This window comes from Gymnoscopelus microlampas, assembly GCF_963454915.1.
Source record: "Gymnoscopelus microlampas genome assembly, chromosome: 14".
Classification (NCBI taxonomy): domain Eukaryota; kingdom Metazoa; phylum Chordata; class Actinopteri; order Myctophiformes; family Myctophidae; genus Gymnoscopelus; species Gymnoscopelus microlampas.
In genome coordinates, this window is record NC_139951.1 from 1,838,836 (window position 1) to 1,854,909 (window position 16,074).

Sequence of the window (16,074 nt, forward strand, 5' to 3'; positions counted from 1 at the left end):
TATTATGGAATCTTATACAGCTGCTTAATAACTAATTAATAATGAATAGGTCAAAGCAATTCAGCGTGTCACTCCTCCAGCACACATTGGGACTGGAGCACACACTGACCAAGTGCCCATTCACCTTCACGAAAGCAGAATGAAATAAGCCTGGATTTAAGCCAAATCCAGGTTTGACAAAGTCTGCTCCGTACAGCCAGCCTGCTTTATTACGTTCCATGAACTCCAAGCCAGGCTGAGAAGGAGCTACTTTGTCAAACCAGACTGTGTCGAGCCAGGATGGTAAAGCCAGGCTTCACGTATTCCTGTAAAAGACCATGCAAGTCGATAGTAGAATCCTTGAACTTGACCAATCATGGAGCCCAAAACCAGAGCAGTGTTCTTCTCTGTGGCTGAACAGCAGCACTGCAGCAGCTCATGGAATCATATGAGGAAGTAAAATGTATAATAAGAAAGAAAGGAAACACGGCCGCACTAAATACATCTAGGGAGAAAGTGTGGCAAAGTATTGCAGACAAATTAAATGCACAAGGCGTCTAAAAATATAATTATACAATGTATATACAAGTCCATAAATATGTAATTCAGATAGGCTTAAACATGAGGAGTTTAAGTGAATATTGAAATTATCGCCTACAAATCCACAATGCTATATTATATGTGCCATGCAATGTTGACATTAAATGGAATCCATCTATTTATATATCTGCAGTTCGGTCCACGGGGGTCCCCGGTCAACGGGGACCCCACCTGATCATACAAAAGTATCAAAAGTTGCAGATCTACAAGCTCGAAACGCGGCGCGAAAGCAACACGTTGTTAGCTTGTCGATCTGCTACTTTTGCTATTTTTTATTTTGAATCCTGAAAGTGAAACTTAGGTCAGGATTTAGAAGAAGTTTTTAGAATCAGCCTCCGTGGTCTCAACTCAAATGCTAGATTATGTCTTCAAATGGTATCGGATCACAGAGGCAGCAGGCAGCAGGCTACGACGTAGACCTGGATGATCCTGTTTATGTTGGATGTGATTTCTCTTCACGACACTTTCCCATCAAAATCAAAGTAGGCAACTCACAAACTTCTCAGCAAGAACCGACTTTTTCTTCTTTTTTTCAAGTGTCTGTAGCTCTCTGCACTGGGCAGTGAACACCAGGCAGCAGCTGCAGATGACCAGCACTGTGAAAATTACAGTGTGACAGGCCCCGCAAATCAGCCTTGTTAATACTCAAATTTCACTTTCAAACATGTTTGGGGTTATTTTAACGTCTACTCTGGCTTTTGTGAGCACCCCGGACAGTTTTTCAGTTGCTTGATTCAGTATTTAGATATTTGATATTCATTTTAACAGACACGCCCCCTACATTTTAACCATGATAGATTCATTAAAAACACCCGTCCTTGGTTCTGGTGACTGATATTGTCCTTCTAATACTTGAGGAGACCGTGGCTTTTCATTTACTTCTTCAATCTTAATTTTTTTTATTTTAATAAAATAAATGAAAAAAGCAATTGAAAAAAATTTGAACACGCATTAGAAGGACAATATCAGTCACCAGAACCAAGGACAGGTGTTTTACAATGGGTTACAATGTGTTTGTATAGGAAGGGGACGTTGAAATGACCCTAAACATGTTTGAAAGTCAAATATTCCTTTAATTGGCATGCATTTGCTTATTTTGCTTGTTAAAAACAGTGTTTGTTAAAGAAACATGTGTAGTGAAATAAATATTTACATAAAACAACCAGCCATCCAATGTTTTGGATCTTTCTAAGAAGAAACACAAAGGGAAGGCCAGAAAAACAAAGACAATCTTATTGTATATATGTACAGTTTTTGTATATTATATCAAAACCTGTAGCAAACTGTAGCACTTGCCCTAGCCTTGACGACCTTGCAGGATTATGCAAAGGCTAAATTGTAACTTAGATAGCATGTTATGTAGAAGCCAGGTCATTGTTGACCATGCATCCTTATAGTGTGTATAGTTTCAATGTAGGCTGATGATAGGTTATTGGTTTATGTTTTATTTATTATTTATTAGTTATTATTAGATGATTGGTTTACTTATGTATTACTTAATTATTACATAACCATTTCATATAATAATGTTTATGATATATTATTATTGTAAGTTTCTCTGGATTAAGAGTGTCTGCTAAATGCCTAAACTGTAAACTGTAAACTGTATTATAGTACACATATGTGAGCTGTTTGAACTTAAGATGTGTGTCACTGATTGATTCCCCCCAAAAAAGGAACAAAATGTGTTTTACTGGCCGCACTGATTTCACCATCAGTTATCCAGCAAGCTAAACACGTCCATGAATAATTCTCAGGACCACGACATGCTGTTTAGATCCTTTACTTATGGAGCAGTGTGAAACTGTAAAATACACAGAGTACAATAACAGTGGTAAGTATAATTTCCATAACATTATAACTACAACATTACATAAGCATAGATATAGGTATAGGCAAGGTAAGTATTACATAAATGCAAAGCAATGTCTATTGTGAACACAAACCAACCAAAACTGCTGTGGTGTCAAATGACTGAACACTATCACAGAAATATAAATGCACAAACATAACAAAGGCAGATGCATTACAATGAGGATTAAAGCTTGTATCCTTGCAATACATGGCAACATAGGCAGGAGCCAGCACATATTTTAGCTAACTGGCTGCTCATCTATCAAAATCATGGACATAAATCTGGTAGAAAATAACGTGCTCATATGAAAGATACATCCCTCCACAATGTATAAACTTACAAGCAATGCCTTCTCAAGAGCTATAAACAAAGGATGGCAAGGATTGAAACCATCTGCTTCTCTGGAACACACACATCATATTCAGAGCTTCTAAAGAATCACTTCCTGTGACACAGGAACTAGAAAGTCAATGCAGAAAGAATATAGTGTCCAGCAGGGGGCTCCAAAACACTTCACAGTAACTGGCAGGGCCAGAACATGTGTCCCTTATCAGTTCAATAAGGGACACGTGTCTTATAGTTTCCAAATAAGTTAACCCAGTCCAATCCATGTAAGTGGACATTGAGGATAACCAGCTACAGAGACAGATAACGAATGCCAGGAGGCTATAATGGTTTTGCAACATTCTTACAGGAAGAGCGACATTCAGTAATTATATTGTTCACCGCCAATGCGGAGTCTCTCCAAAATATCACTCAAAAATAATTATGTGTTGTGTTGCAATCAGTGTTGCGAAGCTTGTAGATCTGCTATTTTCACTACTTTTGTGCAACACTATTGTATGATGAAGTAGGGCATTAATTTACAAGAAAGGAAAATCCATAAAAGTAGAAATATGGAGATACAAGGTTTCTGCCCGACAACAACGCTATACCTCATTGACCAGAGTCGCCCAAGGGTCAATACTAGAACCCCTGCATTTACCCCCCTTCTCCACTAAATCTCTTAGCCAAAAGTAGAAGCTTGCTTATCTTGTAGACCAGCTTATTATGACAGAATATTTGCCCCAGGATAGGGACCGTAGGGTTCATGTGGTTAATCACTATGTTGCTTTGCACATAATGAAAATATTTTCATTACTCATTACATGCACTGTCCAGCAGAGGGAGACAGTGTTTCTTTTTATCCAATCTGGTAACCCATCGTCAAATAAAAAGGAAAAACTGTATATAGGTGTACTGTATATATTGCGGGGGTTGTGTCAACCATGCGGGCTTAGTAGAGGGACGAATTTTGCTCATAACTCACCATCCTCCTACCAGAAGCAACGAAATATCTGCAACTCACCTCATAGTGCGAGGATCTCAAAACCGGTCGAGTGCGGGTAGTGTCAGATATAAGGGAGTTTCGTGTCCTGTTCTATATCTCCAGCTTCGGCACCGCACCAAGAGTATTTCACATCCACGAGCGACAAAACAGAGTACGAATTCGATTCCCTTACATGGAGTCAAGTATTACCAAAACAAATACCCCCATCTTAGGGACATAGACCTGGAAGATACAAATACTAGTTGGATCAGACCACCTCGAACTGATCTTACCCACAGAACGACGAGTCTGTCCACATAGAGACACACGGGCGGAAACGGAAGGCCTACAAATTCACGCCCACTTTTGAGACAGCGCTGCTACTCGGGGTCCGTTAGAAAGATGAACTGCAGCTCTCAATGCAATCTTTATGAGAGGCATTGTAAAATACCGTCATTTCATTGGTTAACTACTGAGGCTGTAGCAACTTTTTTGGTGTTCTAATAAAGTGTCCCATTTGTTTGATTTGTCCTTTTTAATGTCCCATATCTGTCATCTCGATATACTACCCACAATATACTATAATATACTCCATCAGTATGTCAAAACCGCTAGCATCGGAGATCTAGACTTTAAGTGGTCGCATGGTATATACGTCACGGACGCATCCCTTGAGGTTTTCAATACCCAGAAAAATGGTGAAAGTGGACGTTTTCAATATGTTTTGGTCATTATCTCTGGAACAGAAGGTCCAATCTGCTCAGTTCAAAGCTTGTTGGGTGCGTGACTTTGAGGACATTAAGCACGCAATGACACATTTTCGGGTTATTTGTTTTTTTTTAGGGGAGGCGAGATCTTAGTTGGGCAGGCGACCGCCTGTCCTGCCTCTACAGTGTGGGTACACCACTGGTCGGCGCTCGGAGCTCGTAAAGACAGTGATGTCACTGAAATGCGACAACTTGTCTGTCTGCCGTCTACCCTCTGCTGTGTTAACATTATGGGTAACTCGTTAAAGTGGCAAATTAAATGTGAAACAAATCAACTATTAAGAAAACAAGAAGATATGTTTACAAAGACACTCCATACATTTGGAAACATGTTTTTATTTAAATCAATATCGTCTCCAGTTAATGCAGGATAATTTTAAAAGTAGGCTAATTCTCATATCCTCTCATAGGGAATGCATTGAGAGCTGCAGTTCGTCGTTCTAACGGACCTCGAGTAGCGGCGCTATCTCAAAAGTGGGCGTGAATTTGTAGGCCTTCCGTTTCCGCCCGTGTGTCTCTATGGGCTGTACACACCCCATTAGGATGGATCTTACAAGGAAAATGTGTCATTATGTCCTCAAAGTCACACATCCAACAAGCTTTGAACTGAGCTGATTGGACTGAGCTGATCGTTCCAGAGATAATCGCCGAAAAATATTGTCACTGGGCTACTTTCATTGAAAACCTTTTTTATTTTGTAGATAAAAGTATTTGTATCAGTCATACATGTGGACATATATGACTAATTATTAACTGGTACAGTTACATTGTATCAGTTATACATAATGGACATAGATGACACATTTTTGGCTTAAGACCCTCAGAAAAGGGATGCTATGGATCAAGTGGTTAATTAATTAAAAATCCTATGAAGATTTGACGGCCCCCCTGTATTAACTCTGAGGACCCTAAGGGTCCCAGACCCCCTGTTGGAGACCCCTGCTGCATGTTATGATGATGAATGGGCTTTAGCGTTTGCTGTAGGCCTATTGTATGCATATATTATCGTATGTTAAGCTTGTAAAATGTATTTTCTTAAAGATGCAGTAAGTGATTTAGTTTTTTGTTAATATACATGTTAAATATAGCTCTATAATCTGATACAGTAGTAATAACACGCACATGCATGCCTGTTTGAACGTGGTTGTTGCCAGGTCCCGCGCACGTGGGCCTGCATGGTGTGTGTGTGTGTGTGTGTGTGTGTGTGTGTGTGTGTGTGTGTGTGTGTGTGTGTGTGTGTTGGCCGGGGCTCATATTCCTTCTTTCCTCCGTGGTGGGGACCCCCCCTTCTTTCTCCCCCCCCCCCCCCCCCCCCCCCCCCCTCTCTCTCTCTCTCTCTCTCTCTCTCTCTCTCTCTCTCTCTCTCTCTCTCTCTCTCTCTCTCTCTCTCTCTCTCTCTCTCTCTCTGCCTTATAAAGCAGGCTGCAGCAACACTCTCCGTTCAAAGCAGTCGCTGCAGTCGGTGCTGACACAAAGAGAGAGTTCTTTATTAACCTTCAATCCTCCTGTTTCACCCCTCTGCAAAGACACACAGTTATTTATTAACCGCTGTGTTGAACAGCTCAGGAGTCACAGCGTTTTAACCAGAGGAGTTTTACGCGTAAAGACATTCTGCTTTCCAAAGATGAACAGCTTTTACGCACAGAGCTGCAACAGAGGCGCATGTTTTGCTGTTCTTTTACGCCTTTTACACAGTTGAAAGGTTTCCTGACGAGGGAACATCATTTCTTATCGTAGAGGAACTGCTTTTAAACAGAGCTGAGAGCAACAGAGATGCTCTTTGCTTGTTCTTTTACACCTTTTACTCAGTTGAACGGTCACATGTTCCTGGCGAGTGAAATACAGCTTTTATTATGTGAAGGAGGCCTATTGTCCCTTTGGAGAGAAAACCACACTCCCTCCTATTGATTTGTACTCTTTATCGTGAGAATTCCAACCCGTTTGTGTATGAATCTCCTGGCTCCGTTCCTGCAGATGTCGGAGGAAGCAGACACGGGTCTCTGTGACGCTCCGAGCCCCAGCATGTGTGACAAGGACTCCCTGTGTCCGTGTCCGGCGTCCCCGGGCTCGGACGCAGAGAACACCCGGCCGTCAGAGAACCAGGACCTGATGGCCTCCAGGGACTTCAAGAAGGACCCTGCCTGCTCCTCTGAGGACCATGACAAGTTCCCTGTTTGTATCCGCGATGCTGTGTCCCAGGTCAGTGTGTGTGTGTGTGTGTGTGTGTGTGTGTGTGTGTGTGTGTGTGTGTGTGTGTGCGTGCGTGCGTGCGTGCGTGCGTGCGTGCATGCGTGCGTGTGAGAGAGAGAGAGCGAAAGAGAGAGAGACAGAGAAAGAGAGAGATAGAGAGAGAGAGACAGAGGCAATACCGACAGCAAGCAAAAGTCCTGTATTCGATACCTTACTTAAGCTGTCAAAGTACGAAAGTATTAGCCTCATAATACACTCAAAAGTAAACCAACTCATTATGCAGAATGCCTATTTCAGGATCATGTAAACTATATAATGTTATCGGACTATAATTATTTGTTCATTAAGCACTTAAGCCCTATTTTATGCTCAGGATATTAGAAAATAGCCGATCTACAAGCACAGAACACATCACACACGTTGTGAGCTTGTAAATCAGCTTTTTTTAATCCAAAAATAGCTGATTACAATTTGATTCATTATTAGTAGCAGTATACATTTTCATAACGTAAAAAAACACAGTGAAATTGTACTCAAGTACAGTACTTGAGTAAATGTACTTAGTTACTTCACATCACTGGTGTCCCAGGTGCTGAAGGGCTATGATTGGACCCTGGTGCCCATGCCAGTGCGCAGCGTGCACGGATCCAGTAACAACAAGCCGCACGTCAAACGTCCCATGAACGCCTTCATGGTGTGGGCTCAGGCTGCCCGCAGAAAGCTGGCTGACCAGTACCCCCACCTGCACAACGCAGAGCTCAGCAAGACCCTGGGCAAACTGTGGAGGTATGAATACACTTTATTTAACCCTGGAGGTATGAATACACTTTATTTAACCCTGGAGGTATGAATACACTTTATTTAACCCTGGAGGTATGAGTACACTTTATTTAACCCTGAACATAGAGTCTTAACCTTTTAACAGCCAAAGATAACATATCACTTATGTCCTTTCAAAGAGTGTATAAATGGTCTCTTACTTAATGGTTTTTACTGTGTACTATCCCCCCCCCCCCCCCCTCTCTCTCTCTCTCTCTCTCTCTCTCTCTCTCTCTCTCTCTCTCTCTCTCTCTCTCTCTCCCTCTCTCTTTCTCTCTCTCTCTCTCTCTCTCTCTCTCTCTCTGCTGTCTTGTCACTTGAACTGCTAAGAATGCATTGATTGTTTGATGACCGTTGTTGATTGATTGTTAATTGTCTGATGACTTTTAATTAACTTGAAGGAGGCTGGAATTGTAGCCACAATGTCAATGTTATAGACCGTCGAGATCTGTTCTGCTCACATTTATCCACGTGTTTCTATGGAGAGAGAGAGAGAGAGAGAGAGAGAGAGAGAGAGAGAGAGAGAGAGAGAGGGGCGTCACGGCCATTCACTGTGCGTAGGAAGCGACACCCTCACTCTCACTCTCACAGATCTGTGATTTCATACCCCCCACTTTAAAAAAAAAATATATATATATATATATCTTTTCTGATAATAAATCGGTAAAATCAGGGAAAAATAAGAATTAAATAACCTAACCCTAACCCCAAAACCGAAATAAAGTAACCAAAACAATCTGCCCAAAAATCTGCCCAAAAAACGCAACATTTTGAAAATACAAAATGTGTTTACATTTGACAGTTACAAATGTTTTTCACGATTTAAAAAAAAATAGCAGATCTACAAGCTCATAGCGCGGCACTCGGTGCGCTATGAGCTTGTATATCTGCTATTTTCGGTTAATTCATACTCTGTAGTACAATGGTGTCTGCTTTTCAAAAAGAGATCTGATTTACAAGCACTGAGTGGCCTATAATAAATGATGCCTTTTTTCCCCATCCATCCATCCATCCATCCATCCATCCACCCATCCATCCATCCATCCATCCATCCAGGCTTCTGAATGAGAGAGAGAAGCGTCCGTTCGTAGAGGAGGCAGAGCGTCTGCGTGTTCAACACAAAAAGGATCATCCAGACTACAAGTACCAGGTATCCTATGAGACCTGATGTCCTATAGATTCACACAATGTGATTTAAATTATACCAGGTATCCTATGAGAGTCAAGTAACTACGAAAACAAAAATCACTGAAAAATGGGTTTAGAAGTGATTCAACTGGTCAGCCAAATGAGATATCGGCATATAAGTGATATTACACTAATTGTACATCTGTTCTTGAGGTAATTGTTTATCCCCCAACATCACAAAGGATAATTTGACCTTTGGGATACCCAAATAAGTCGGTGTGTCCAAAAACGTAGTTACTGCTCTTTGGCTTGGCAGGGCAGAGTGGTTCTCAAACTTTTTCATGTCAAGGACCCCCAAATTGACACTTATTAGCCCGCGGACCCCCATTTGAAAAGATATGCCAGGGACCCCCATAAGAGAAGGTTTTTTACGGCTCTAGCAGTGATTTTCAACCATTTTAATTTCAAGGACCCCCAGTTTGACATGCATTAGGCTACGGACCCCCATTTAATGGCATTTCTATCACTTGGACCGCAATTTATATTGTAAAATCTATGTCAATGTAACTCTGAGAGTGTCCAAATGGAACCAAATGGACCCGTTGAGGTCCATTTGGTTCCATTTGTACACTCTCAGAGTTACAGACCCATAAGGGTCCATTTGGTGCCTAATCTAATTTAGCTGGGGACCCCCTAGAACTCCCTCAAGGACCCCTGGGGAGTCCCCGGACCCCACTTTGAGAACCAATGTCCTATGAGACCTGATGTCCTATAGATTCACACAATGTGATTGAAATGATATCAGGTATCCTATATGACCTGATGTCCTATAGATTCACATGTACACAATGTACTTGCAATCTGGGAACCAATTTGGTAAAAAGGTCGTGCCCGACTTCCTTTTTTGCGTTAAACAGGAACTCTGGGTTGGCCCCACCCCCTTTTTAGTTCACTTCCTCCCGGGTGCTAGTACTTCCTCCCGGGTGCTCCCGGGTGCTTCCTCCCGGGCGCTCTGTACCTAAAGGTATAGAGCGGCTAGCGCCGCTAAAAATCACACCCAGTGTGAAGAGAGTGGTGCCTTTGAAAGTGTAACTGGTTGCATCCTAGTGTTGCAATCAGCAACAATATGTTGGCACGTGACAACATATTGTCACGTGTCACGTGAAGCTTGACCAATCAGACGTGCTCAAACATACGGACGGACATACGGACGGACGGACATACGGACGGACGGACGGACATACGGACAAAGTCAAATGTAGGAGTGGTTGGCACCACTCAAAAAGTGATTAGTATATATGATATGATATCATTGTAATTAAAACAGCCTCGGCGCAGAAAGAGTCTCAAGAACGGACAGAGTGAGCTGGAGGAGGACGACGGAGAGACGCAGACGCACAACGTAATTTCCTCTGACGCCATCTTCAAAGCCACGCCCACACATGACGTCATCTCCAAAGCCCTGCAGAGGACAGCAGACTCCCCTGCATCCAGCATGAGTGACGTGCACTCACCTGGAGAACACACAGGTGTGTGTGTGTGTGTGTGTGTGTGTGTGTGTGTGTGTGTGTGTGTGTGTGTGTGTGTGTGTGTGTGTGTGTGTGTGTGTGTGTGTGTGTGTGCGTGCGTGCGTGCGTGCGTGCGTGTGTGTGTGTGTGTGTGTTTGTGTGTGTGCGTGTGTGTGTTTGTGTGTGTGTCGCACACACACAAACTGGCTTTCAACAAGTTGTTGCCAACTTGTTGAAAGCCAGTTCAACTCTGAGACGGGTGTGTGTGTGTGAGTGTTTTGTGTGATGAGCATACAGGCGTGTCAGACTGCGCCTACCTGCTGCTTCATAGAGCAAGACCTGCACTCTCCTTTCATGAAAATGAATCACTAGGCGTCATTTGAAATGTCCTTAAAGGTGTAGTGAAATGAAAAATATGTTTTTCACACTTTTAGAGCATATCCGTGGTCATCATATGGGCATACCTAACAATAGATGCCAAAAAAAAAGAAAAAAAAAACATTTTTGTGTATTTTTACATCTAAAGTCCCTAAAAAGCCAATCTTAATTACTTCCTGTAAACGAAAACGTGCTGCGTGATGACATAACGCAGCCTTCATGAATATAAATGAATCTTGATTACATGCACCTGTTTGATTCCCATAGCTGCATGTTCTTCAAACACAGCTGATTTTAATTACAGAGATACTCCGTTTTGAATCTCATTGAAGATGAGTGTATTACTCATTTTAAACTTCATCTGCACACTAAAATATGTATCTGAAAACATTATAGGTTAGAAATAAGCCAGGTAGTAGCAAACGTGCTTCACTGGCCGTCTCTCTCTCACTTGTAAACAAACACTAGCTGTGTTGCGCACGGCTGAAGTGATTGAGATCCAACGTCCCATAGCCTGAAGGGATGGGACCTTCTGATTGGTTTAGAGTCGTTGAGCCGACGTTTCAGGCTGAACCTTCAAAATAAAATGACCGAAAATGTCACTTCAGTGCGTCTTTAATGTAGCCAAGCTGCCTAAAGCCTTCTGAATGAAAAGCTTGACTGATTATGTCCATTCGCCGGATTGACGTTCGTTTCATTGAACTCAGTGATTTGCTGTGACTTTCACTTAAGCTGAATTCCATTCCCCAAAACTCGGTCACTCGCTCACTCTCCTCGCTTCCTCCACTCGCGCCTAAGCCCCGCCCCTGCGAGGAGCCGAGGATTATTTGAGAGGACGAGTGGTCGAGCGGTTTCCCTCAAAGGATCGGACTGCACTCAGCAGCGTCATTTCAAAGCGACGGCAAATTCCGCGATCACTTATGACATCTCACACAGCTAGACCAGAGCCGTGGATGAAAATATACATGCATAGAATAATATGCAGGTATAGAATTATACAGAATATAAGAATAGACAATTCATCAATGTGGATGGATGGCCACATCGTTATCTTTATAGTTACATTATTGTGCAAAGCCATTTATTCCTGAAATAGTGAGCGCCAGGATGAGCAAATTTACATTTATTGATTTAATCCTGACCTGTCCCTCTTATTGCTCGTACAGTCCCCAGAACCCCAGTACAAAAATGTACTCCATGAAGTGTAGATGTGTGGCAAAAAGGAAACGTCGCAGCCAAGGGGCGCGCAGAACGGTGGATGCATATTTATAGCAGAAACCGGTTCACATTTAACTATAGTCGTACTCATTCAATTCTGAACCGATTCTTAAAATGTAAAATTCTCTATTTAGCTGTGAAGGGTCTTCTTTCATGTGTATCAGTCATGATTGTTTCACCAACAAACAATATTAAATATCGGCGGGTCCTTCTTCTCCATCGCGCTGTTCGCGCACCTCCCGTTTTCTTTTCTTTTTCTTCGTCCCAGAAGTTAAAAATGTTAACATAATCTTTGTCTCAGTCATTTATAGTAGTCCGTGTACTGCATTGAGGCATGCACGAATAGAAACAGCTTTTGAGACATTATATTACAATGTATAATTGTATTATGCTTTATATCATTCAACAACGCAATAAAGCCAGTGGCTTGTTGCGGTCTTTTCAGTTACTTTACACTGTGTGTGTGTGTGTGTGTGTGTGTGTGAGATGCGCAACGAGTGAGCGACGGCGGCGGCGAGGGGGGGGGGGGGTGCGGCCGGTGTTTTCGGCACATGTGGAGGAGGAGGACCATGTAAACGTCACGGGAGAAGGGGAAAAAAACAAAAAAAAGTGTACACGTGATGCGGAAGTCTGCCGCGGAGGAGCTGTTGAGAGTGGTCGAGGATACACTTGATGTACACTCGCTCAATGCGGAAGTGGAGAGCCTCCTCGCCGACTCCACTCGACTCCACTCGCCTCCTCCAAGAAGCACATGAACAATTGGACCGCGACTACTTCCGGTTCGAAGTCGGAGTGACCGAGTGGGAGTGAGCGAGTGGCCGAGATTTTCGGTATTGGAATTTGGCTTTAGCATGTTCGTCAAGCCAGCGCCAGTAGCGCTATGTCGAGGGTAAACACTTGACTTCCGGACGGTCGGCCTTCAAAATAAGAGCGTACAGTATGTCCTAGGAAAGTAGGGTACAACAGCAGTGGCAAGCAATGGGAGGAATTCATCGACATAAAGATGTCAATTAATTCCCCCCCCCTCTCTCTCTCTCTCCAGTTTCCCAGCGACCCTCAACCCCTCCCCCGACCCCCAAGGCCGACGCCGTGGGCTCAGTGAAGCTGGACCTGAAGCATGAGGGCGGGGCGTGCGGAGGGGGCGGAGTCATCAGGGTGCGTTCGCCAGCCGAGCCGGGCCGCCCCGCCTCCCCATCCTCTGTCAGCACCGGGGGGGCGGGGCCTCGCCAGCTCTACATGGACTTCGGTGACGTGGACATCGGCCAGCTGAGCTCCGACGTCATCTCACACATCGAGACCTTCGACGTCAAGGAGTTCGACCAGTACCTCCCACCCAACAGGCCACACCCACCGCTGGCCTACACTGCCAGCTACAGCATCAGCACCGCGCCGGGCGCTGGAACGCTCAGCCCACAGGTACTGATGTTTTACTGTTAACCACCATTTAAAAAAAGTCTCGATTAAAGGAGCATTTCACCCCAGGAAGAAACTGCAATCACTCAATGTTAATAGTATTTGTAGTAGTTAACAGTAGAACAATTTAAAATTTGCACCCTATGGCCAGAAAAATAATGAAATCTGTGTGTTTGACTAAGATTTAACTGGAACACTGCAATACTACAATGACCATAATTTCGTGCACTGCCCCTCCTTGTGGGGGAGTGGAGGCTGCCTGTGGGTGTGATCTTCAACAACATACACACAGCATGCCAGTGTTGCCATGTCTGCTTATTATAAGCGGCTTCTTTCTAAAATGTAGTTGATATTTGGGCTTGTTTCCAAATGTTTTGATTGTTGTTTAAACCAGTGGTTCTCAAACATGTTCATGTATTTTTCCACAGACCCCCATCTGAAATTATAATTTGTGCCAGGGAGCCCCTAACAAATATGTGTCAAAATTATTACACATTTTGCACTTTTTCCCCCTCAAGATTTCTTTGTAAATAGCAGATCTACAAGCTCGCAATGGGTCGCGAAGCGTTGTGAGCTTGTAGATCGGCAATTTTCAAATATATAATATCCCATGTCTAGGTAAAGTGCTCTTGGCCTAGTTATCTTCTTTTGGGCTTGTTTTCATAGACCTGGTTGCTTATTTCTCTCACAATATATGGCAACACTGGTTGCTTGTTTACCAGCGCTGCCACTCCACGCTGTATTTTTTTTTCACGCTTGCACTTATGAAACACTACACAGGATTATTATTTCATGTCAACATTCAAGTACAACTATCAGAAGATAACTCAGGTAAAGTAACGTCACGAGATGCTCGAAGATTACTAGATATCTAAAAACACAGATTATACACAAAAAAAGAACAGGATCTTGTTTCTTGAGTCCTAAACTTCATTAAAAGAAGATCTAGTTGCAAAATCGGCGAAATGTCTCTTTAAGTAGCCCTAGTATCTTTACAACCCAGTGTAAAAACATACAAATAAAAACTCTACTCAGGTCCAAAATAAATAAAGAACTGAAAAATACTACTGTTGTAATGCAGTTGAAGAGCCTTACACACAGAGGTCCTCTGCACGTGGATGGTTAAAGGGAATGTTGTCTTTTTTTTCCAACTTGGGTCATGTTAGTAGATTGTTCTGATCAATAACGAAGGGTAGGTGTAATTTTTTGGGGAATTGATCCATTCGATCGATTCCAGTTACACACACACACACACACACACACACACACACACACACACACACACACACACACACACACACACACAGTTCTTACTGTTTTGTCATTATTCCTATTGTTGATTGTTCAACTGCTTTCCATAGTCATGGCAGACTATTCCCCTGACAAGGAAATTACAGATGAGCAATTAGAATTTGCCTATAATGGCGTCTACAATGGTACCATCAACATGTATAGGGCATAGCAGTGGCGGCCATTTTCTGGTTCCACTTCAAAATAGTCAATGCATTTTTCCCATTGACGTTTCCAAAGATATTTATATCAATTAATTTAAGCCTAGAATCAAGCCATCCAGGGTCCTGGTGAATCATGATCATTGCCCTGGATGGCTTGATTCTAGGCTTAAATTAATTGATATAAATATTTTTGGAAACGTCAATGGGAAAAATGCAACTATTTTGAAGTGGAACCAGAAAATGGCCGCCACTGCTATGCCCTATAATGGTTCCATCCCTGCCCACAGGTCTGGATCCCTAAGGTCCAGAAGCAGAAGCAGCAGGGACAACAGCACACCCTGACCTCCCTGGGAGGAGCCTCTACGTGGGAGGCGGGCCAGAGGACCACCCTGGGAGGAGCCTCTGGGTGGGAGGCGGGCCAGAGGACCACCCTGGGAGGAGCCTCTGCGTGGGAGGCGGGCCAAAGGACCCAAATCAAGACGGAGCAGCTGAGTCCCAGTCGCCACGGTGAGCAGCTGCAAGGCTCCTCCCCTCAACACGCCTCCTACACCTCCTTCAACCTCCACTCCTCCCACTACAGCCCCTCCTCCTCCTCAAGCCCCTCCTCCTCAAGCTCCGCCTCCTCGTCCACGTACCCGCCCTCCATCTCCATCTCCAGGGTGCAGTACGAATACTACGACCACCAGGGCGGCGCCAGCAGTGCCCCAACCGCCTCCTACGGCCAAGGAGGGGCGGGACTGTACTCCACGTTCAGCTGCATGGGTAGCCCCACCTCCCAGAGGCCCATATACACGCCCATCAGCGACACTGCACTGCAGAGCGGCCACACCCCCCCGCCACAGCACTGGGAGCAGACTCCCATCTACACCCAGCTCACCACACCCTGAGGGAACACGGTGGAGCAATAGGCTCTATGTACAGCAGCCATATTATCACTTCGTTCACAGGTGTTACCAATGATACTAATGAAGGCTCTGTTCCATTTAGTCTAGCACAGTGGTTTCCACGACCCCCATAACTCTGAGAGTGTACAAATGGAACCAAATGGACCCTTACGGGTCCATTTGGTTCCATTTGTACACTCTCAGAGTTACACACCTGTAAGGGGCCATTTGGAAGCCCATGAGGGTCCCCGGACCCCAACTGTAGACCCACTGGTGTAACAACAGAGTGTTTCCAATGGGCCAACATGCACAACATCAGCACCCTGACTCTGTTTGACCAGAATGGAACAGAGCCTTCATTAGTATCATTGGTAACACCTGTGAATGTTTTCATAATATGGCTGCTGTGAATAGAGCCTATTTGCACGTACGCACGCACAGCACACAATGCCACAAACGATGATCATATGAAAACAAAGACACAGACACAGACGTACAGTGAAACCTACCAGATTGGTTTCACACACGCAGACGGTACTGTCATGCTCTCAACAATATGTACAGTACGTTAT

At 43.8% G+C, this 16,074-nt stretch overlaps 1 protein-coding gene across 1 annotated transcript; it reads left to right on the forward strand.

Annotated features, from left to right (window-relative positions):
• Positions 1 to 6,457: 6,457 nt before the first annotated feature.
• LOC311059521 (transcription factor Sox-9-A-like) lies at positions 6,458 to 15,505 on the forward strand (the record flags this gene model as incomplete). The annotated part of the gene is made up of 6 exons (XM_084077533.1): positions 6,458 to 6,709; positions 7,290 to 7,486; positions 8,576 to 8,669; positions 9,975 to 10,176; positions 12,794 to 13,167; positions 14,906 to 15,505. 6 exons carry the CDS (start codon positions 6,458 to 6,460, stop codon positions 15,503 to 15,505), a joined length of 1,719 nt encoding a protein of 572 aa, XP_083933659.1.
• Between the last annotated feature and the right edge of the window lie 569 nt (positions 15,506 to 16,074).